Source organism: Monopterus albus, unplaced genomic scaffold (genome assembly GCF_001952655.1).
Source record: "Monopterus albus unplaced genomic scaffold, M_albus_1.0 scaffold23.1, whole genome shotgun sequence".
NCBI classification, from domain to species: Eukaryota; Metazoa; Chordata; class Actinopteri; order Synbranchiformes; family Synbranchidae; genus Monopterus; species Monopterus albus.
Window position 1 is genome coordinate 1,878,495 of NW_018127903.1, and position 22,862 is coordinate 1,901,356.

Consider the following 22,862-nt stretch of genomic DNA (forward strand, 5'->3'; position numbering starts at 1 on the left):
CCTAAATTTACATCTTCTCTTCTCTTCTCTTCTCTTCTCTTGTCTTCTCTTCTCCACCCTCAGCCCCTCCCTCTCTCAGAGCTGAGGTCATAGCTGGCTGGCTGTGGCAGTGGGCTCGAGTAGGCTACAGACATAAGAGAGTCTGTTTTTCTCATCAGTCACTGGAGAAAAGTGCTGGTGTGAAGGGACAGGGGTCTATTAGCTCTGTTCGGGAAATTTTACTACTAATAAAACAGCTGATGCTACAGTACTACAGCCTTAAACCAACAACACTAATCAAGTTTTGGACAAAAAAGAGATAAGTTAGAGCAGTAAGACCCTAAGTACTTTAGATTCATTTTCTTGCTCATAAAATCTTCAGCAAGATATGCACTCGTGAGCTTGAAGCTCCATTTCTGTTTGGATGGTAAATTACTTCAGGATTTTATCTTTTGATACCACCATTGGAGGTGTGAACAGTCTGTGGAGTGAGACTGTCAGAAAAGTGGTTTTAGGTTCAGGACGGTAACCGGATCCCCTAAATAAAGTTTGTTGTGCCAGCACATTTTAAATATGTGAGCCCTTCCTTAAAGCAGACTACTTTACTTTTGTAAAATCGCTGCATTTGCAAACCCCTTGTTAGTATCCAAGACAGGGATTAAGTCCTGAAGAGAAAAATCCCCTGAAAAAAGGATCTGTGCAAACTCCGTCGTAGTGAAAGCTGCCCCAGAACAAAGAGTCTCCCACAGCACAGTGTATATGCAAGCCTGCTCCTTGTGGGTGGAGAATTTGTACATGCAATTAAGACCCCTTCAGAGGCACAGTTACTGTTGACTTTGACTGCTCATGAACAGTGACCTTTATGAATGTCTTTGGAACCAAGGATCAGAAAATGTGGCTTGGTAGTTAAGCTCTTAATGCTGGCAAGTCTAATGACGAAGTTGAGTGTGATGTTTCTATATGGCTAAACTAAAGAGATACAGTATGTGAATGGTCTGAATGACAAAGCTCACATAATGCAGTAGAGCCCTGGATTATATAAAATTATATTCTGAGCAAAGTCCTATTTTAAAATGTCTTGGCATGATAACATGATAGATATACAGTAAACACTTAACAGCATTATCCGCACAATAAGAAACATGAGAGCAATGTCAGCTTGGGTCCCCACACATGCAGGGCCAGGGTTCAGCTTGCTCAGTAGGGCACACAATATGGTTATTGTGCCCTCAGCACACTCACTCACTGATTGACTTTTGCAAGTCTTTTTGATTTTGAACAAACAGACTTGTTGTTTCAGTAACAAAAAAAAACAAAAAAAAAACTGATTCGTGGTGATGCTAATCAAGTTAGCTGGCCTGTTGTCAGCCTGTATGCCATGCTGGTGTTTTGCTGAACATTTTGTGTGTGGTATAACTTTGTCTCTTTTGACACACATCTACAAACACACGCAAACAGACAATTCACCTTTGGCCCATTGTAACAGCTCCCGTTGGCCTTACTCTCTTGCTACTCTGCTGTAGATGTTATTGACACATCCTCAGGAACACGACAGAGAGAAAGTTACACAGATACACTGTCAGACACAGACACATATATGACCTCACATACACACATTCATCTCTCTGCAGGCCACCTTGTAAAGACACTTATTCTTACACAAACATTTACCCCCAGTTGTGCTTCACAAACACACAAAAGGCATGGCATTTCGAATAGCATATGGGTATCAACAGCTTTCTTATTGAAATAATCATTCCTTTTAGCTTACTCGCTTTGGTCAATTATGAAGTCACAGTTTTTTGTCTGAGAGTTTCTGCAATGAAGCTAACATATGTAATTATATCCCTCTAATAACAAGCACAGTTGTTAGGTTGTTTAGCAGTGACCTGCAGTTTGACTGACTGAGGGGTGTGGTAGGGCAGGTTTTCACTTGTAAAATATCAAAAAACCCTGTAGCTGTTGAAACAGTACCAGCTGCATTTATTTCGGGAGCCATCTATCTAAGAGGCAGACACCGAATGAAGGATATGCTGCTGCTGAATGCCTTCCTGTTTCACATATGCAGTGTAAAGGCCTCTGTAAAGGTAATAAGGACAGGAACAAGGGCGACAGAAAAGACAGAAGGAAACAAATGGCTGTGTCACAGCTGAAGAGAATACATTTCTGTTGGTGCACTGTAGAAATATCTCACAGTGCAAGGAAACCTGTTATGGTTTAGACAAAGTATGTGCAGTAAAACATCTGCTTATGCATGTGTGCATGCTTGTGTGTGTCCCTTGTGCACACTGATAGACTGAACACATGGCGTACCCAGATACCCCCATGCTCATGGTTGGTTATGAAAGTTCTGAATGTGTCTTCACTTACAGGCTTATAGATATCAAACGAGTATCCTTTGGCTCCAAACAATCAACCTGTTTTTTTTTTCTTTCTAACACTGAACATTACAAATGTTTCTGTGCAGCCTTTATCACTCATATTTTTCAGTAGCTGACCTGTGTATGTGTCTGTACCTTCACAGGGCATTATTTGCATATGATGGATTCACCAACAAGCTCAAACTGGCCGACTCAGGAGGTAAGGTGGACTGTTATATGTTTGCCAGGAATAAAAATTCTTCTCACCTTCTCCACGTTGACTCTAAAGGATTTTGCATTCAGACAAAATAGTGTAAAAATCTCACAGTTTACTATTAAAGGAACGTGTAGAATTTTTGTTGTCAAAATCTCCATTTGTATAATTTTTTTCCTTTTCTCTTTCCAACTTCTCTGTCTTTTCTAACAGCGGGTGGTGTGGAAGAGCTGGCAGGAAAGTTTGACATCTCTAAGCCTCAATATGGACTGTGCAAAGTTGGGAGTGCAGAGACAAGCAGCCCCCAGATTGCTATGATCATCTGGGTGAGTGGCAAACAGGGGGATTATTACATGTAAACATGAGTCTATTGTGTTAAAAAAATAGCAGCTCCATCTTAAGGAGTCACAGAAAAATCTATGCACTTATAAACCTGCAAAATGCTCTGAGTAAAATAAGCTTATTCACAGTCTAGGGTTCTGGTTTGACCCAAGCTTACTTGGCATCTGATGTGGGAAAATGCTGTGTTATTATGTCACTGTAGTAAAAACTGAATATGAATCACAGGGCAAACAGAACGTGTAAATGTCTGATACATCTCAGACAGTTATGACTCAATAAAAATGATTTGTAATGCTACATCACTGTTGTATATTTACATATATGCAATCTATTTGCATATTAGGTATATACATATACAGAATAATTAAACGATGAAGTGAATGGTATAAATCCTCTTCCATGATGACGTAACATCTAAGTCTTTAAATTTCAGATTCCTTAGTCAGATCAATGAGACACACATTTGCCTCTGTGACATCATTGTGACTCCTGTTGTTCCTCAGTTAGTCTTCCTGCTGTTTTTTCAGTCTGCTCAGAGAGAGAGAGAGATGTTAAGAATGTGTCTACATCCTGTGTTTGTCCACAGGTCAGCCAAACTGTTGAGGACGTCCGACAGACAGAATGTGCCAGCCATATTCCATCCATCAAGAACTTCTTTAAGGTGCAGTAAATGAAGATGTGCCTGATCACTTACAGGTTTCACCAGATTTTATTCTACACAAAGAAGTTTTGTCTTGTTCCGTTTTCTTTATCCTTGGACTCCACATTTACACAAGGCAGTTGTGACAATACTTTGTATTGTCTTGAGAGTTTCCTGTCCTCAGTCCACTTCCTGTTCTATTGGTGTGCTGGTCCTGTGTATGATTGGCCTTTCTGCCATGTCACTACCAGGAGCAGATTGCTAAATTTGGGATTGAAAGCACCATTGTTTGTTGTGCAACCCAAAGTCACACCACATATCTAAGTAGTGATCGCAGAGACCGGAAGTAAACAGAACAGAGAATAGAGAACTGTATATTTTTATGGGTCAGGTACATGTGCATGTACAGGAACTTGGTGCATCACCATGATAACTTCCCTCTATCTGTGCCCCTCCACTTGTCCTTATTTAGCATGTCAGTCTAACTAGGAGATGTTCAGATGACCCCTAGACTTGATACACTATAAAAATGAAAGAGCTGAGACAACTTACAAAATAATGCAACCAGTTGCAGCACCTTTCAAGTTTAAGTGTACCAAAATCAGTACAAAGAGAGCATGCAAGGCTGCTCCAAGTGACCTTGTTTAATACTGCAGTAAGTGTGAGGACTTGGGACTGAATTCACTACTAACCTTCATCCCTAGAAACAACCATGATTTAATATACAGTATATTACAAACACTGAGAATGTTTTCACCATGAAATGCATCTTGAAAATACAAGTAGAACAGTTTCTGAAATGTTTTAACTCTCCAACAATGCATGCTGGGACGTATGCTAATTTTCTTTCTTTTAAAACTTTGTGAAACACCTTTCTGAGTGTTAAGACTTGGTTTTAGGGTCCAGGTTAGAATTAGGTTTAGATTATGCTTAGGGTTAGGGTTAGGTTTAGGTATTTAGTTTTGATGGTTAAAGTTAGGGTAAGGGGCTAGGGAATGAATTATGGCAAAGGATAGTGTCACAAAGATAGAAGCATAAGTGTGTGTGTGTGTGTGTTTAAGTGTAGCAGAAATGGTAGTCCTCACTCCCAATGTACATTTACCTGGACCTCACCTCATTGCCCATACAGGAATGTGTGTGTGTGTGTGTGTGTGTGTGTGTGTGAACACCCAGGGCTCTTTAACCATTTCCGTGAGGAATTTCAAAATTGTAGAGCAATGATCACACGGGTCAATCCTTAAATCTGTGAACTGTGGGAGATCTGTGACCTTAGCAAACACATATGCAGTACATGACCAGATTTGTGTTACAGTGCAAACAACCTGTTTTTGCTGCTATGACTGCTTACCTGCTTCTCTTTGAATACTACAAAAAAGGTAACCAGAACAATTTATAACCAAACTGTTGTTGTGACAGTAAGATTCACCTGTTAGAAATCATAAGTTTAATTTTCAATTACTCAGTGTTTCAAACTTAGTAAAATGATAAAGATACTATAGAACTCCGTCTCTTTTCACTGAGGTAAAGTTAGGAATGTGAAGCTTGTACTTTTATTTGTGTTTTTATAGAAAGTAACAGTTATGCCAACTTTTTCCACCATTGTAACACATCATAAACAAGTCGAAGAAATTGTATTAAACAATGTATTTAAGAAAGCTCTTTTAAGGTCACCATTCTTATCATCTTTTTATGGTCTTTATTTACATAGTCTCAGTGGAACTAGAAAGTGTTGGAGGATTTTAGGGCAAAATTAAAATAGTGGGGTCAGAGATAGTTGTCTATATTTCATAGAGTATGTCATCCTTGATATAACAAGGCAAGGTTATAATTTACTATTGCCCATATTTAGAAGAAAATAAACACATTCTGCAAGCCTAACAGTCTTCATTATCATAGAAATCCCTTCTTGACCTTGTAGTGACTGGGAAACAGAACTAAAGTGATAACCTCTCCTTTGGCACTTTATTTGTTAATGCTTGTTATATGCTTATTTCTTTCTACTTTTTTCTTTAACTTTGTTCTTTGTGGCTTGCTATTCTGCATGTCCCAGCTGGCAGTGGGGAAAGGGAGGGGGTGTCAAGGCGAGTCTGCAGCAGCAGATTTGGGTTGTGTCACATTCTGTACTCTAGTGTGGTGTTGGAGTTACTGTATGAAAACTAAAATATGATCAGGGTGCAGATGTTACCCTTGTTCTACATTTCCACTGAAATAATAGCAGAATAGAGCTGCAAATGTGGTATGTGCGTGTATGTAGTGGCAGTAGATGTTGAGACTGTGAAAGGACATGGTAAACAATGAGCAGAAATAAGAAAGGATTAAAAGTCAGGTGGAGCAGGAGATTTGAGTTGCAACAGTAGTTATGTTGAAATAATGTTTGGGTCTGAGCACTGCATCCTGAAGCACGTTAGAACACTCATATAACTCATCTCTACACACAGAACAGAACAGAGACTTTCCTGTCAGCCACCATAGCCCTATATCACACTTTGTCTTATTTGAGCAGAGAATTTGTTTACAAAAGTAAATGTCATCACTTACGAACATACTATGCTAATAATGTTACAAAATATTTAAAGGAACTTTATTAATCTATGTATTTTTCATGATCATGCAGCATTATTGTTATTATAGACAAGTAAAAGTTTCCAAAATGGTAAAAACCTAGTCTAACAAAATCAAAATTCTGGATTCCTCAAAGCAGACATTTATCGTAAGCTGTCCATTAGCCATCTCAGACAAACTTACACTGGGGACACTTGAACATTCCCACATCCGCCTACTGTTGCTCACAGTCTGAACAACTCCTGAGTAGGAGAGTTTGATTCTAGAGCAGAGAGACAGTTTATGTAGAATTGAGCTCAGTTTCAGCCAGAAAGTAACTCTCAGCCTGTCACATCACCTGGAGCTCCTTTTCGTCCCAGAGAGATTATATTCTTACACCCATAGTGAACTTTATTGCCAGGATTGTCAGTGCCATAAACCCTAAAAAGATCACCAGTTCACGTACAACATTTCACTTGGCCGTTATATTGAGATTTTACCATGAAAATATCTACAGGCAGATCATGGGTAGGGATGATTGTGATGCATTTGTTTACTACTGCCTCTCGTGCGATCATGAAATTTACAGTAAATCACACATTCCCCGGGATGAATAGGGTGAAAGAAAGAGGGACAAGGACACTTAGGGGAAGCTGAGAGAGTGAGAAGAGGGTAGGGGCTATATTTAACATCAAACACAATTTACATCTGTTTTGATATAAGGAAAGCCTAGGGCTCTCTAATGACTTGTAGCAGTGTTATAGTACAAAAGAGTTATGAAAAAGGTGTGAAAATAATTAGAGATGATTTGTGTGAAACATAGACAGAACCAGTTTTTTTTTTTGTTTGTTTGTTTGTTTTCTGAGTTTGAGTTTGTCAGTCTACTAGTCACCTGCATACAGCTATTGGAACAGTACATGTGTAATCATATCTATTTGTCCTGCTTTTATATGAGCTACCATTCAGTACTGTGGGCACATTTAATATGAGTGGTACTGTCACTATCCCTGACAATACGAGGATGCCGTGTTGGTGTCATTAATGGGCAAACACTGTGATTTTCTGCACTTGCACTCTGCAGAACTGAAGAGTGCACTATACTACAGAGAGCTTTTGCTATAGACTGGGGTTCTGTCTTTTTCCATGATTCTCCCAGCATTCGTGACAGCACTGTGCACTGCTTGTCTGGTCTGTGTGTGTGCACAGCTGCCAGTGACAGCTAGAGTGATAAGGATTATACACTGCAGTGACAAGTATTAAAGGGCACATAGAATATTCTGTTCAGTGTCAGTGTTGTCACTCAGATGAAGCTTTGGTTTCCTGTTGGATGCAGACAAACCTGGCCGTCCATCAACAAGCTTGGACTTACTCTCCATGGAAATTATTCTGGGGTCCTGGCCACAAATAACTGTCCCTCTACATACACAGACATGAGTTAAACTCGTGTTTATCACCTGGACCATATGTGTCCCATAGAAAAAGCTGCAGTGCAACACTGCTTTGATCTGTGATTGTCAATTTCCATCCATGCATTATTTATACCACTTATCCTGAATAGGGTGCGGGGGTGCTGGAGCCAATCCCAGGTGACATTGGACACACCTGGACAGGTTAACAGGCTATCATAGGACTAACATTAAGAGACAAACAACCAACACACCCACACTCACTCCTCCAGACAATTTAGAGACAACAGTGATTGCCAGTAGGATCTATCACACCTCTGAATGTTGACTTCCAACTATTAGGCAACTATTGCATGTTAAGTGAAGTCCTTTCTCTTTTAGTAACTTTTTTGCACACATACTCATGCTTTCACACCCTATTTTCTCACTTTTTACTGTCTCGCCCCCACCTTCTCATATTCCCCATCTCCCTCTCTGCTATACAACTGTCCAAACCACTGTATTCCTGCCTTCATCTAAAGCCTGGCCGTGTTTTTGTTCTCTCACAATCTTTATGCCGTTGCACAACTGTTGGGCTCCACATTTACATAGCTCCAAGTCAGACCAAGGGAAAACCACAAGACAGATTGTGTATGCCTGTGGATTTCTGGCCTTTGTGTGCATACGTGTGTGTGTGTGTGTGTGTGGCTGTAGAACAGTGTGTATAAGGGTAGGTCACATCTGTCTTACTCTACTTCTCATCTCCTTATTTTCATTATCTGCCCTCCATGTTTCAGGAAGCACATGTGTTCATTAGAGCAGCGAAGATGGAGGATGTGACAGAGGAGAGGCTAAGAGCTGAGTTCAATAAGGCCAATGCCCAAGCTCCTATACAGTGGGCGAGGAGGAGCTCCAGGTCTGCTGACAATGAGGACATAGTGGTGAGGCTCCTGCAATACCTCATGTGTCCATAAGATGGAAGCAGAGAATTTCATATACACATTGTGGCACTGTTTCAAGTAGAAACTCTGTTTTACAGGCTACCTCTTCAATAACTTTTTTTGTTTTACTTTTGCCTCCACCATGTTTTTTACATATAGTTCTTGAAAATTTTATAATATAATACAATGGCATAAAAATGCTGTGCAATCAGTGTATTGATTATCAATTCATTGCTTTGTATTCAGTATTTCTTCTTTTATAGGGTACAAACTACAGAAAAACCAATGCTGCAATGGAAATCAGACGAATAAACAGGGACTCGTTCTGGGCACGTGCAGAGGTATGCCTTTGGCCACATCTGATTAGCTAAAATCTCCATTAGCCACATGATTAGAGCCTTTTACATTTGGAAAGCTACTAAAGAGAGCAATTTTTTGATTTGTCTCACATTGTGACTCTTTGTGTCAGCGTGAAGAGGAAGAGAGGAAAGAAGACGAGAGGAGACGAGCAGCAGAGGAGAGACGGCAGCTTGAAAAAGAACGAATTCTGAAGGAACGAAGGGAAGCAGAAGAGAGAGACAGAAAGATGAATGAAAAGCTACAGATTATTGAGGAGCAGAGGTCGGGACGGTGTCTGTTTCCTGTCAATAGTGCACTCTTGTGGTTTTATTGTTTTTAGCTTAGAAGAACAAAGTACTGTACCTTCATACATACAACAAGTACACTGTATTTTGGACAGTGATTTTTAGAAAAAACAATGGTTGTATTGTTTTTTTCTGTCTTGCAGAAGAAAGCAGGCCGAGGAGGAGGAAGACATGCGCAGAAAGGAGAAATTAAGATGGGTGAGTGAGAAGGTGTAGATCTTGCTAGAATTCACACGTGAAAATTTTCACATATAAAATGATGTAAAGCCTCTTTGATAAAAGGTGGACATGGCATGTTGTCATGGACTTTGCCTAGTGGCAAAATGGACACCTGTGCTGCTGCAGGTTGGTCATACTGATGCCTTGAATTCATTTATCTCTGTAAGAACTGGGCTGACCTTGGGGTGTTTGAGAGCTAATTCTAAATCTATAATAGCTGACCCTTTGATTCATGTGAGGGCCACAGCTGTCTGTCACAACATCTGCTTCTGCTGCTTATACAGAGACTAATGTATTTACTGCTACATGAACAAAGACAACAGTGGACTGATTTAAATTAGCAGGAAAAACCAACAGCTAATAATTTAGTTTATAAGGGGCTGCACAAATCATACCTTTTTTTTGTAATTAAATCTTTATTCAATTTCAAGACATAACATAGGAACACAAAGAACATGAACTAAATAGAACCCCACTCCCACCCCACCCTGTATGTGGAAACAACAACAACAATAACAAAGGATAGAAAAAAGCAGAAAAACTAAAGCTCAGTCAGGAGGGGCCATGGGACAGCAGTGACAAGTCTTTTACTGAGCTTATAGTGTCCCTCCAGAACTCAAATGTCTTAGGAGAGGATGCATTTATCCTACCAGTGAAAGTTCTTGTTATAGAATCTCCTGTAAGATGTTATGTCATGACCGTGCTGTCAAACTGTGTGGAAGAATCCAGGATTGAGCAACAAGGTTTTTGGCTGCTCACAGTCTGGCTAGCCATACTTTAAGCCAACTTTATCATTTTACACCTAAAGTCAAACAAATGAACCTGTGGCTTTATCCTCATACGCGGTGAAAAGCCACTAAAACAGCAGTACATGACTACTTGACATTTTAACATAAATATATACAGATGCTGAGTGTAGAAACACTCCTGAGATGTGGCCTACCTATGTTCAAACTGTGTAACACCAAAGATGATGTGTTCTCAAATTTTACCTAGTATAACAGATGCTATTGTAAATGAGACTTAGGAAAAGTCTCTGTTGAGAGTTTACAGCGGTTTTACTTGTGAGCAGTGAGGGGTTTTCAGATGTAAGAGATACCTACTGTAAATGAAAAGCTAAAATGTACTGTACAAGGTATTGTTTTGCCTCAGCAGTTACTGCTCTGTATTCTCTGTGGGCAATGATTTCTTTGTTGTTAATTAGGGCTTAATGTCAAGTGTGATGTCATCTGAAATGATTTATTTTAAATAAAGACATGAAATGCATTAAAATACGTGTGTGAATATGATTGTTGTTATGCTTCTGCACTGACAGGAGCAGCAGCAGAAGGAGCATGAGGAAGATATGAGAGCTCGTCTAAGAAGGCGTGAGTCCATAGAGAAAGCAGCAGTAAGTGAATCATAGACTACTGCAACATAAAACTATTAGGTTCTTGCATATATCCACTTAATGTACATTAACTGACCTGTAGGAGGCAGCAGCATTAGTGTCCCAGCGATCCATTAACCCTAGGGAGTTCTTCAGGCAGCTGTCATCATCATCATCATCGCAAAGTCCAACTAGCCCTGGATCCTCCCGCACTGGTATGTGCACTGTGTGCATGCTCAAAGAGAAACTAATGCTACCATTTAAAACTCCAGATGAGCTAATTAAACCTCAAGGACCTCAGCTCTGGATTGTAGTGCATGCTGTTGGACGTTTCTATATATACCGTGTGTATTCTTTCAGTTTCTGCACTACTCACTAACGTTTTTTTTTTCTTATCAGGTAAACTGTTCAGACGATACCAGCGCAGTCTGACAGACACAGCGTTTATCTTCTCTAAGGCAGAAGAGAGTGCAGCATCCTCCCCCCGCAGTTCTCCCCTTGTCTCCCCTTTTTCCCGGGCACCTCCCTCCCCCATCTACCATGCCACTTCTCCCCCCAGGAGCGCTGATTTCCGCCCTGTCACCTCTCCACAAAGGCCCAGAGCCCCAGTGTCACCACCCAGATCCCCTCCTCGTTCTGCCCCTCTAGTTTCAGCCCTGCCCATCCTTCCGCAAACTAACAACCAAATTGATTCTGTTGTTGAGCCTAAAACTCCATCACCTACAGAACCTTCTGCACCCCCGGCTTCCCCTACTCTTTTGGTATCTTTGTCTCCCAGTACAGTAAAAAGCAGCACCTCTCAGTCACATCCAGAGGCCCTGCCTTCCTCACCCCCAAATACCCCAACCCAGCCAGGGCATGCGACTTTCTCCTTTGAGCCTGGTTTTCCTTCGCATGCTCCAACAGCACCTCTTCCTGAGAGACTTCAGCCGAACACAGGTAGAGTGGAACAGCACACAAATCATTATATTAACATCTGAACTAACCTGCAGAGAAGGTCTCATTATATGACTCTTGCTTAGAGCTCATGTGCTTGTCATTAAATGCTGGTTGTTAATTTTCATTACAGACTAAGGTGACATACACTGTAGGTGATTTGCTAAAACTGCTCTATATACTCCAGACTCTCTGCAGCAGACTAGGGATACAAATCACTGGCTTCTTAGACACAAACAACAGTGCTCAGAATTAAATTTTATATTTTAATTTTGTCCTGTCACAATTTAATATTTCCTAAATAACTACATATACTCTTATTCATGGCAGTCTTAACTGAATTGTGCACTACAAGACTATGGTTTTTGGATTAATTATAGTTCAGTTTTTCAAACCAAGACATACACAGCCTTTATGAACACATTGACAGAGTGTAAGGAATATGAAATGTGCAATTTATTGTGTTTTTAATTATAATTTTCCAAATTACAGACCTCAATACAGCCACTCATGTACACACTGGGCTGGTCTCAGACACTGTCTACAAAGCTCAGGCTGTACTGATGGAGGAGGATGAGGAAGAAGATGTGGAAGAACTCGAGGAAGATAAGTCTGAAACACAACCCCAGCCTTGTGCTGTTCTTACAGAACCACACCAGACTGAGGCAGAAGAGCAGGAGCAAGAGGAGGTGGAGGAGGAGGTGGAGGAGGAGGAGGAGAAGGAGGAGGAGAAGGAGGAGGAGAAGGAGGAGGAGGAGGAAGACGAGGAGGAGGAGGAGGAGAAAGAGGAAGAGGAGCAGGACAAGGAGGAGAAGGAGGAAGAGAAAGAGGAGGAGGAGGAGGACAAGGAGGAGGCTGAGGTGGGATTAAAGCATAAAGCTGAGCATGCATCACTGGAGGAGCCATTGGAGGTGGTGGAGTGGGAAGAGGAAGCAAAGGAAGATGGAGAGGACATCGACCAATCAGAAGACAGCCAGGGACCTGCAGAGCCTGATGAACTTTCAGAGCAGGAAGAAGAGTCAGCAGTCACAGGTAGCCCTCTTGTTCTTGTATCATGTTTATTTATTTTTAAATGCTGTAGTGTAGCTTTCAAAATGTGAAATGCTTTTTTTGTATAACAGTACACAACGACAAAAGGTTTCAACAAAATCATTATTTCAGATGCTGAAGCAGTTTGTCAAGAAATCAAACAGGAGGCTGTTGTCCTATCAGCCAATAGGATCACAAACGGAGGGGACAGACAGGAACAGAATGGCATAGGTTTGGCAACAAATCAAACAATACAGTGCAATGTAGAATTATTCTGTGATAATGCGTTTATATACCCAGTCATTGTGCTGGTTGGACTGTGATTAATACTTTTCACTCTGGTTTTCCTCAGAACGATCTCTGAGTCCATCTGACACAGAACTCAGCTCACCGGAGCCGGCCGTGTGCTATAATGTTCATGTCATGGCAGAGGAGGATGATGTTGTTGAGGATAAGTATCAGGAGATCTCAGAAAATGGACAAGAGGTACTGTGTGTATCTACAAATACATATTGTATGTGTACACTGCCTTGTACAAATCTTGTTATTCCAAAAACTTATATCAGTTGTTTTTTTTTTTGTTTTTTTTTTTTAATCTGTTCCGTTCTTTCCTCCTCAAATATCCTCTACACAATTAGGAGGCAAAATATCTTTTATTAATATAATCACATTCAAAATAATTACATTTATGTTAAACACTGTAATAAAAATTATACCAGCGAGAAATTACAGACTTTGTATTTTTGATTTAGTCAGACTGGTGAAGAATATTTAAAAGTCCAGGGATATGTACATGTGTGTGTATACAATATAAATGTGTATATGTATTGGTTCAGCCCCAACCTCGATGGTTCCTAATGATGATTTTAATCTTTCAAAAACATCACAAATACATAGTTTCTTTTTTAACCTACCTATCCCCATAATGGCATTATATCTAAAAGCAATATTTCTATGATGGTTTGACCATTATAATATGATTCATTGACCACGAGAACCTACCCCTAATATTTGGAATCACAATGATATCATTATTAGTTTGAAAGATATTAAATAAAAAGAATATTTCATCAATGGCAATTTTCTTCAAGATCCAACTCAGTAACTTTTGAACAAATGTCCAATCTGTGGACACCCTACTGAATCAGCAGTTTCAGCTAGAATTTGATGTTAGATGTAAGTCTGTAGCTTTTTTTGTTGTCTCACAGTTACAAGTTTTCCGTGAGCCCTATAAATCGAAACATTAAGGGTCAGTAAATCCAGATCAGAGACTTTAGTGTGTTAGTGTGTGGTGGATCTTATGTGCATGTTATCATGCAATGTTTGTTGAAGCACTGTAGGCATTGTGCGTTAGGAGCAAAAATATTGAAATATCTCACAGTGGTGAATATTCCTGGATCTGGATGATGGTCCAGATCAGCACCAAAATCTAATGCAGTGTTCCGTGGGCTATGCCCTACCTACCATCAAAATCCATTCGTTACTATTTGAGTTATATTGTGAACAAAGCAACCAACAAACAATCACGGGTAAAAATAGAACCTCCGCCTTGGCAGAGGTAAAAAGACTCAGCAATTTATTATATATAGTGACTACTGTAATTTTACTCATCCAGCAGTGTGTAATATATTTGTTGGGGACTATTTTGAGCTGTGAATTAATACATATCCAGTCTACTAGCTACTAATTATAGTAACAGAAAAGTGTATACATTTATGGCACAGAATAAAAAAAACCTTTCAGGCTTTGAAACAGGGTGCACTTGTTAATATTATCATTTCATTGATAGGTTTGGTCTTTTCATGGATTGTGCTAACAGTAAAAAAATGCAGAATACTGACATACTTTAATTTTAGTTAATTTTAAAAGATAAGTTCATATGATGAAAGTTTCAATGAAAGTGATTTAGTTTTCCTTTATTCTGCCTTGTGCCTTCCACTTAAGCAACACGTGTGTTTCATGATTACAGGCTTTCTCTGACTCCATTTTCCTCTCCACTTCAGGTGTTAGCCAAGCGACAAATGTGTGTCCGAGCTTTGTATGACTACCAAGCAGGTACGTTGCCATTTAGAGGATAATCGGCACACATGTGCACATAAAATGCCACCACTTATGGTAATTACACTGTGATTAGCGGGTCTTCACCATGTTATCTTGCGGTTCCCACAGAAGATGAATCGGAGATCTCCTTTGAACCTGGTGACATCATCACCAATGTGGAAACTATGGACAAAGCCTGGTGGAGGGGGTGGAGCAAAAATGGCCGCCAAGGCTTGTTCCCTGCCAATTATGTGGAGACCATATAGATCTGTAGATTGAGATGCACTAACACACACACAGACACACACAGTACATGTACACACACACTCAGGGACACCATCTCCCCTCACGTTTATGCGTGTTTTTACCTTTATCCTCCTACTGAAACTTTGTACTCTGTTTTGTAGAAAGGATAAAGAAAAAAAATGCTACTCTTTATTTTGATAGTTTTTGAGAAAAACAAAATGTTTTCACAAGAATAGAGAAATTACCCAGCCTCATTTTTTTGGATAAAATAGAAAAGACCCTTTCCTCGACCAAAATAACTTATTTACTCAGTACAATACAATAGGAATGTTGGTGGGCGAGATCACATCACAATGACAAATGATCACAAACTTTCTTTTCTTGTAAGAAACACAAACAGGTTTTTATAGCATATAGTCTTCTTCTTGATCCACACATATACTAAGCACACCATTTTGCATACTCTTTGCTTGCTTTGTTTGTGCATTGTTAAAAAAAATAATTTACTGGTCTTGACTGGTATATATAATCAAGATACATGTATCCGACATCATCTTGTAATCATCTTCCTGTATTTTTTTTAGAGTTCTTTTGTTGCACTGCATTTTTTACCTACAGTTTCACATGACAGTTTAATTACACAAATGAGAAGAGCAGCATAACAATATACAAGCAAGCAAAGGATAAAGGCACTGTACTGAGAACCGCAGTCTTTAACCTCTAGAGTCCCTGCGTCCTCATATGAGGACCGCACAGCTTGGGTTTCCAAAGCTCAGGACTCTAGAGGTTAAGATGGGCCACTTTTAGTGCACGTGCTAATGTCCTCCCATATAGTTTGTGATATTTTGTCTTCTTAACCTTTCCTTGATTTTAAGAAATTACAGTAAACCAAGGTGTTGACACACAAATAAGTTTTTTTAAGTTCTAAGCTTACACAATACTGTATATATGATTGTATAAAAACAAAAAGATCTCTTTTCCTGTACTTGGCTTGTATGTTTATACTGTGTGTTTTATGCTTGTTTGATGGTATGTATGTTTTTTTGTATTTACTCAGAACCTACAAATATTTACTGCAACGTCTACAGTCTGCTTAAAAAGATGCTTTCAAATGTTTGTCTCCTACTTTATTCTTCTCATTTAGTTTTCAACAAGCACATAATATGATGGATATTATCATTAGTGTCTGTAGGGTTTTGAAATATTACCTCACAATGCATTTTGTCATAGCTGCTGTCTTTTTCTTGTTTCAAATCTCAGGAATTATTTTTTTCTTGTAAGGGCAGCATGGCATTTTGAAATAACACACTACTACAGTGATCGTACAGGAATTCTCCACTTGCCCTGTGTTGTACAAAATAAACAATGAATCAGTCAGGCACATTTTTAAAGTTAAAAGTGAAAAAAATATTATAATATTCCTAGCATGTAGTTTTACTATAGCGACACAAAGGTTTATTCATCAGTATAACTGAAACAGTGAATCAAAAGTTAAAATTTTACTGAGTATGCATTGTTAGTATCACTTAATGTTCATGTGTAAAAGTCACTTTAATAATACAGTGTTCTTATTAGTCCTAACGTATGCACTGGTTTAAATGCACTGAACTGAACAAAAGTTGTATGAATTGTAGTGCTAAAGTTGCACCTATAGGAGGAGACATTGCCTTTTCCAATTTCTCACAACATTACTGCGAGAGAACACTTTGAAATGAACAGATTCCTCAGGAAAAAAGCAAAACATTTTGACAGGCAGAGAAAAAGCTCATTGTTGCACACATTTCAGGAGTGGGATATTCAGACATTTCCAAAGCTAAAAATTGCTAATGCTGCTACACCTTAAACAGGATTTTCCCCCGGGCTACTACTGTTCGATTTAATATGACATTAGTATCACTTATCCATGCACCTTTAATAATTATTTATTTTTGTGTGCGTGGAGAGGTGGTTAAGGTTACGCTCTTGCAGTGCCAGCTCAGTAACAGCGTTTGGCAGATGCGCCTCTGTTCTGAAATAGAGAGGTAATGTTTGACATGGGTCTCATCCTACATGAACTGATGCCTGTTGACAGACTGACTAAATCTATCCAGGAGACTATTCTACTGAGGTTATCCCAGAAGGTTAATCATCAGTGATATGTGTGAAAAGGTGATGAGCCTCTTATGAAGCACTAATTGGGTTACAAGGAGAAGGCTGTGAAAACCTCAAATGAGCAAAATTGAGAGTTAGAAAAACAGTTAATCTAAGTAGCATTAAAAGTAACTTTAATATTAATATGAGAACCCTAATGTATATACTTTTACATTTGGGATTGTGAGAAAGGTGAACAGCCACAGAGCAAGAGTGAGAGAGAGGACATCTGTGCAGAGACAATGTGAAGGCAAATTGTTCTCGACAGTTGCGTCCCCTGTTCCTCGTTATTCCATATCCCTGTTCCCGTGGTCATTCCTACAACTCAAGAGATCCCTTGTCTCTTCAGATTAAACAGAGTGATAGGGAGACACCAGCTAATGTGCCAGTCAACTTTCCCTTCCTCTTCCCTTTTGTCTTTAGGCTGTTCCTTCCTTGTGTGACCCTCATCAGTAACAAAAAACTCATTGGCTAGGGTGCTACACTCACAGCCTAGACCCCCGACTTTCCCTCTATCTCTTATTTATCTGACAGACCCTATCTGACCGGTGGAGGACTGACAAGTGTGGGATGGCCGAGGTGAAGTGGCGGTAGGGAAGTGCCACTCATTGTAGTGTTATCAGCACGAAGGCAAATGACTGAAACCTAATCTGACCTGGCTGCTCATGGCTTGTGGGCTGCTGGCTGGGTTTCTGCTCTGTGCAGATCCTGGCACCCCCTGAGAAGGGAGTATAAGCATAGAAACACACATATGCATGCACATGGAAGCACAAACACATACAATACATGCATGCAGCTGCAGACGCTCACTATTCTTAGTCCCCCATGTCTGTAGCAACCTCCTTCTCCTTGCCGCTCCTCAACTCCTGCCTGTCATCGTCTAACTAGTTGGTTGCAACTTTGTGTGATTAATGATGTGTTTCAAAAAGATAAGAAAAATCTTATCACAGCAATCTTATAACTCTGTTCAGCCTTCCTGCTTCTACTGTACTGTAGCTACAAGGGATTTGTCTTTTGCTTTTTAGCTTATAGTTCTGCAAAGGAAACATGAAGGACAGGGTCACCATGTCTCTCCTGAAGGCTCCAGGGTTTTTACCAGTTTTGTGCCAGAGTACTACCTGGTTGGATCTTCCCTGCTCCAAAGTATTATAAAACGTACACAATACCCACAGTGCTCTGCTTTCATAAAGTTCTGGCAAAGCTCAGTGTTATTCTTAAAATACTTAAGATGCTCTGATTTTTTTCTCTTCCCCTGCTGAAATGAAGTCTTTGTAAGCACCTGAGTACTCACTGAGATGATAGGTCTCATTTTCTTTTTTGGCTCTTTGTTCTGCAGGGGCAAGAGATACCATATAGGCAACATTTCAACCATTGGATCAAACATTACCCACAGGCAGTAGAAAATCTATCGCTAGCCTTGATGGTGCATCAAAATGTGAATCCACAACCGATGTGTTGAGATGATCTCAAGGCTACAACAGTTGTCTGGGAATGATTTCTCTGAATTATTGTTTCCTCAAGATAAGTCAGCTTTAGCTTGGTGATAATTCCATCTGGTACAAGTCTTGATTAAACCTTTGCTTTTAGACATCTCTCTTGTTCTTGACATTATCATTTTCTGTTTTCCCTTTAAAGATAATCTTCAAAACCACTGAAGTAGATAACGCCTCGGAAGCTCCTGATGACTCGAGCCAAGATTTTACTGTCAGCATAGAAACCGGCCCATTAACTTTTGAAGCCCTCTTTGGCAAAGCTCCCTTTCCCCTCCATTGCCATGAAAAAGCTCTTTCTCTTGGCCAGTCCCACACAGCCCTAACAATGAGCAGAGGATTAGAACATCTCTCTGTTTTGAAGCAAAAAAAAAAAAAAGTAAAAATGGATTTAAGAAATTGTTTTACTAGTAACTGGTGAAGACCAGTTGGCAGCATTTCCACTCTGGGATTTTTCCTGACATGATTCCAAGGACACGGTTTTTACTTTTATGATATGATTCTTGTGCTTGCAATCAGCCAACATGTGGCATTGTGATCCAATCACAGACTCCCCCCCCCATCAGTTCATAAATGGTTAAGGCTCAGTCTATTGTGAAGGAATCTTCAAAGTGGCTGGAAACCACAGGGGAACATTGGTAGCTGTTAATTAATGCAACAGACAAATACTTTATTTTCCTGATTCTAGAGATGAAAAAAAAATCATGCTTTGAATCTAGCAACAGGCACATCCATTTCTCTTACTTCATCGTCAAGCTGTTATCATGGACAATAAAGTGCTGTTGTTTCTCTGAAAACCGTAAGTGATTTTTTGTTGTCTGCCGTGGTTGCAGTAGACATATATCTCTCTCTAGTTTTTCTTTTAATGCTTGTTCATACCAATCATTTACACTATATTTCCATTCAGTAAAATGATGTCAAATGCATTTTGCTAAAATGACCTTTATTTGTCTTTTTTTTTCTATCATTGAATTTGAAAGAAATGGGAAACATGACATGATTGTGGTAACAGATGAAAGGCAAATAAAGCAAAATTGTCCAAGATAAATGATAAATTATAGGGCTTAATTTTATTCCAGTAAATTACTTTGAATGTTCTGGATATTTTTAAATAAACAGTACCAGCAAACATGACATGAATCACTGTAAAGTAAATCATGACCTAAAATAGAAAAATACATTGTTTTCAGAAGTTGCCAGTCAATATGTAAATGTTGGTAAGGTCTTGGTGGTCAGTACTGGGGTGAGCTGTCTCTTACTCTAAAGGCTATCAGGGGTGAAAGACCCTGTTCCCTTGGTGACACACACATGCATAACCACTCCAGATTTCACACACACTGCCAGTGGCACCACAATCTCTGCCAGATGCTGTGACTTTCCCTCAGACAATTCATTTCACAACTATCTTTGAAGGAACGATGCCAATGGTGCCTTTTGAGGGAGACAAATGTACTTAAGTGTGTGAGCTAGTGAGTGATGGGGATATGCCAGCGGCAGTGTGTGAAAAGGACACATGTGAAATCAGATAGAGTTGAGTTTAATTCACAGCCTGGCCTGAGGACATCAAGCAGGATAATGTGAGACATCTTTTCTCACACCATTTAGGCTAAGCCTATGGGGACACATTGTTTATTTCTTAGCTGAACTACATAATTTCAGTCTAAAAGTGTGGGTTTAAAACAGAAAAAACATGGCATAATTTTATGTAGCTAAACAAAAAGGAAGAGTTTTTGTTTTAATGCAAATTAAACTATACTAACATAACCAATTCCGTTTTCACCCTGCAATAAGACATGTACAACAACTTAGTGTTTGCAATTCCAATGACTGGGATGTTAACAGTGCAAATTTATAGTGGATGAGACACCCAGAGTCAGCCCTTGACAGCCCAGGCATGGTGCCCGCCCCAGAGGAGGGGGATGATGGAGAGCAAGCAGCTAATAATTAATACCATGATTACACAGGCTGCAACAACACAGGGAGACAAACTTTCACATAACCAGGCAGGGACCTGACCAAGACTGATAGCACAGGGACAGGCAAATACACACAGAGAGGCACAAATATAGAGACATGGGCATGCATGCGCTGCACCTCGTGGTTACTGTATTAACAGTAACCACGGGCAGCACTCAGATGAGTAACACCACAGCATCTAACATCTCTTTGTTCACATAAAGATCAACTAGAAAATGTGTCAGCCACACTGAAGCATTGAGAAGAAAAGACAATAATTTTATGGTTCTGTTTAGATTTTACAAGGTCTGTGCAGCATATCCATAGAAGCCTGTCTTATCTTCTCTTCTGTGCTATTCTGTTCTATTCTAGTCAGCTTTGCTCAAATGAACCACTGGCATTTGCTGATTCACAGTAAACAGAGGACCAGTCCATCTCAGTCAGTTTGGCTGCTGAGACATTTAAAATAGCCAACGACTAAACCCTGCCCACCATTTGTAGAGCTGATACCATTGTTCAAAGGCAAAAAAAAAATCATAAAAATGTATTTAGACTGTAACAATACCACCCAGACCCCTGTGTGCTTGTGTGGATGGAACCTTCCATTCTATACAACCATTACCTAAGCCACACAGGAAAACAACATAAAAATGGCATGGTCCCCCTCATTAGCAGCTGGGCTGGAGTTCCTTTGATTTGTATGTGTGTGCACGAGGTCTGCGATGACTTCCATATGGGCACCTCTTCATTTTTTAATATAACTAGCATCACGTTACTTTGAGATGAGGCGATCCCAATTTCTCCTAAACCTCAAGTATTTTTCTAAATGTGCTTGACATGTCCAGGATTTCCTACCATTTGACAGGATGCAGAGGCGGTGTGTGTTTTCAATACAGTATGGCCTGCCTAACTCCCTCGTATATGTGTGTGTCAAATCCAGAGAGGGCGAGAAAGACAGGTTGTGTGCACTAATGCGTATGTGTAAATGAGTGTGTCTGTGTGTATAAAGAGATGCCAACCATGGAGGGGCCATATAGCAGCCCTTGGCCACCACTTCCTCCCCCTCCATGCCACATTGACTGTGTTTCCATTACCACAGTGAAAGGAACAATAAAGAGCTGCTGTGTGGATGTGTGGTCTACTAGCACAGCAGAGGCCTGGACAGCTCAGGACAGACTGGACTAAACCACTGAGACCTGGAGAGCTTTGTGTGTGTGTGTGTGTGTGTGTGTATACCATGTCTTTCTATGGTTGTGTGGACAAATTGTAGTTCCAAACCATCATTGTGAGAACATTTTAGTTGGTCCTCACAAATTCTAAGTTAAGACATAGTGTTAGGATTAAGGTTACAATAAAGTTTGTTTAATTTTTAGGATAAAAGTTGGGTTTAGGGTCTGAGTTGATATGGTCACACTATTCAGTTCTTTCTAAAGTTGGAAACTGAAAAAATGCCACATAATTATGATATAACATTCACAAAGATAGACAAACTGAAAATATTTATTGTTAATGTCTCAACCCTATTGTACTGTTCTCTGTTCTTAGGCTACAACCCATGTTTTGACAAAATAAGCCACAGCCTATTTGACTGCAGTGTTGGTTTCAAAGCAAAGCTTTGCCTAAATTAAATGAGATGACAGCCTTACTGTAAACCTGGTTGTGATATTACTGACAAAAATTAGCTTACGCTACAGAAAAGACTTTCTCATCTTTCTTTCTTTGTGTGAGGAGATGCTGACACATTTAATCCTGTCTTTCAGCGTCACATGTCACCCTCCTCGTGCCCTGTCACTCTGACAGCTCACAGCCCGTGAGGCAAAGGATCATGGGTGCTGTGTCAGACGCATTGGGGAGGTTGGAGCAAGGCAAGTTAAATGTACGATGTGTGTTTCATTGTGTCAGTCTGAAGAGAAGGACGTATGCCAGAGGTGAGAGCAGCACCATGTCAGAATGCTAGCAGACGATGCCCATTTCAGATACACTAATTCAAACAGTCAGCTCAGCCATGAAACCATTTCCTTCCCTGATTCCTCCACTCCTTTCCTCTCTACCCTATGTGCGTCAACAGGGTATTGGAAAGTGCAGGACCAGTCATACCTTAGTCCTAAAGGAAAAGGCTGATGATTTTCTGTTTTATATTTATTTATTTGTTATTCTCCACAAACTGAAACAGAGACAAAGACCAACAATAAATGTAGTGTAAACTCACCATCTGTGTATCCAGAGTCTGGTTTAGCTTATTTGTCTGTGCTGTAGACCTCTACAGTCCAGGTAACATGCTTCTTCCTCACAATAACATTAGGTAAGTCTTTATTTCAAAAAAGACCTGCAAAGTCTTAGAAGAGCCATATGTTTTTTTCAGTATCTGAAGTAACTGGTGTGTTTTTAATAGTCTTTGGAC

General features: G+C 39.9%; 1 protein-coding gene across 1 annotated transcript in view; it reads left to right on the forward strand.

Moving 5' to 3' along the window:
- The window catches only part of LOC109957030 (drebrin-like protein A), a 29,477-nt gene extending 13,881 nt beyond the window's left edge, over positions 1-15,596 (forward strand). The window contains exons 2-16 of the mRNA XM_020594599.1: positions 2,504-2,559; positions 2,767-2,879; positions 3,482-3,556; positions 8,259-8,402; positions 8,666-8,743; positions 8,872-9,023; positions 9,190-9,244; positions 10,581-10,655; positions 10,738-10,849; positions 11,034-11,573; positions 12,357-12,602; positions 12,732-12,830; positions 12,952-13,085; positions 14,603-14,654; positions 14,769-15,596. Coding sequence (XP_020450255.1) covers positions 2,504-2,559; positions 2,767-2,879; positions 3,482-3,556; positions 8,259-8,402; positions 8,666-8,743; positions 8,872-9,023; positions 9,190-9,244; positions 10,581-10,655; positions 10,738-10,849; positions 11,034-11,573; positions 12,357-12,602; positions 12,732-12,830; positions 12,952-13,085; positions 14,603-14,654; positions 14,769-14,905 — 2,068 coding nt within the window. The 3' untranslated portion in view covers positions 14,906-15,596. The remainder of the gene's footprint in view (positions 1-2,503; positions 2,560-2,766; positions 2,880-3,481; positions 3,557-8,258; positions 8,403-8,665; positions 8,744-8,871; positions 9,024-9,189; positions 9,245-10,580; positions 10,656-10,737; positions 10,850-11,033; positions 11,574-12,356; positions 12,603-12,731; positions 12,831-12,951; positions 13,086-14,602; positions 14,655-14,768) is intronic.
- The last annotated feature ends 7,266 nt before the right edge of the window (positions 15,597-22,862 follow it).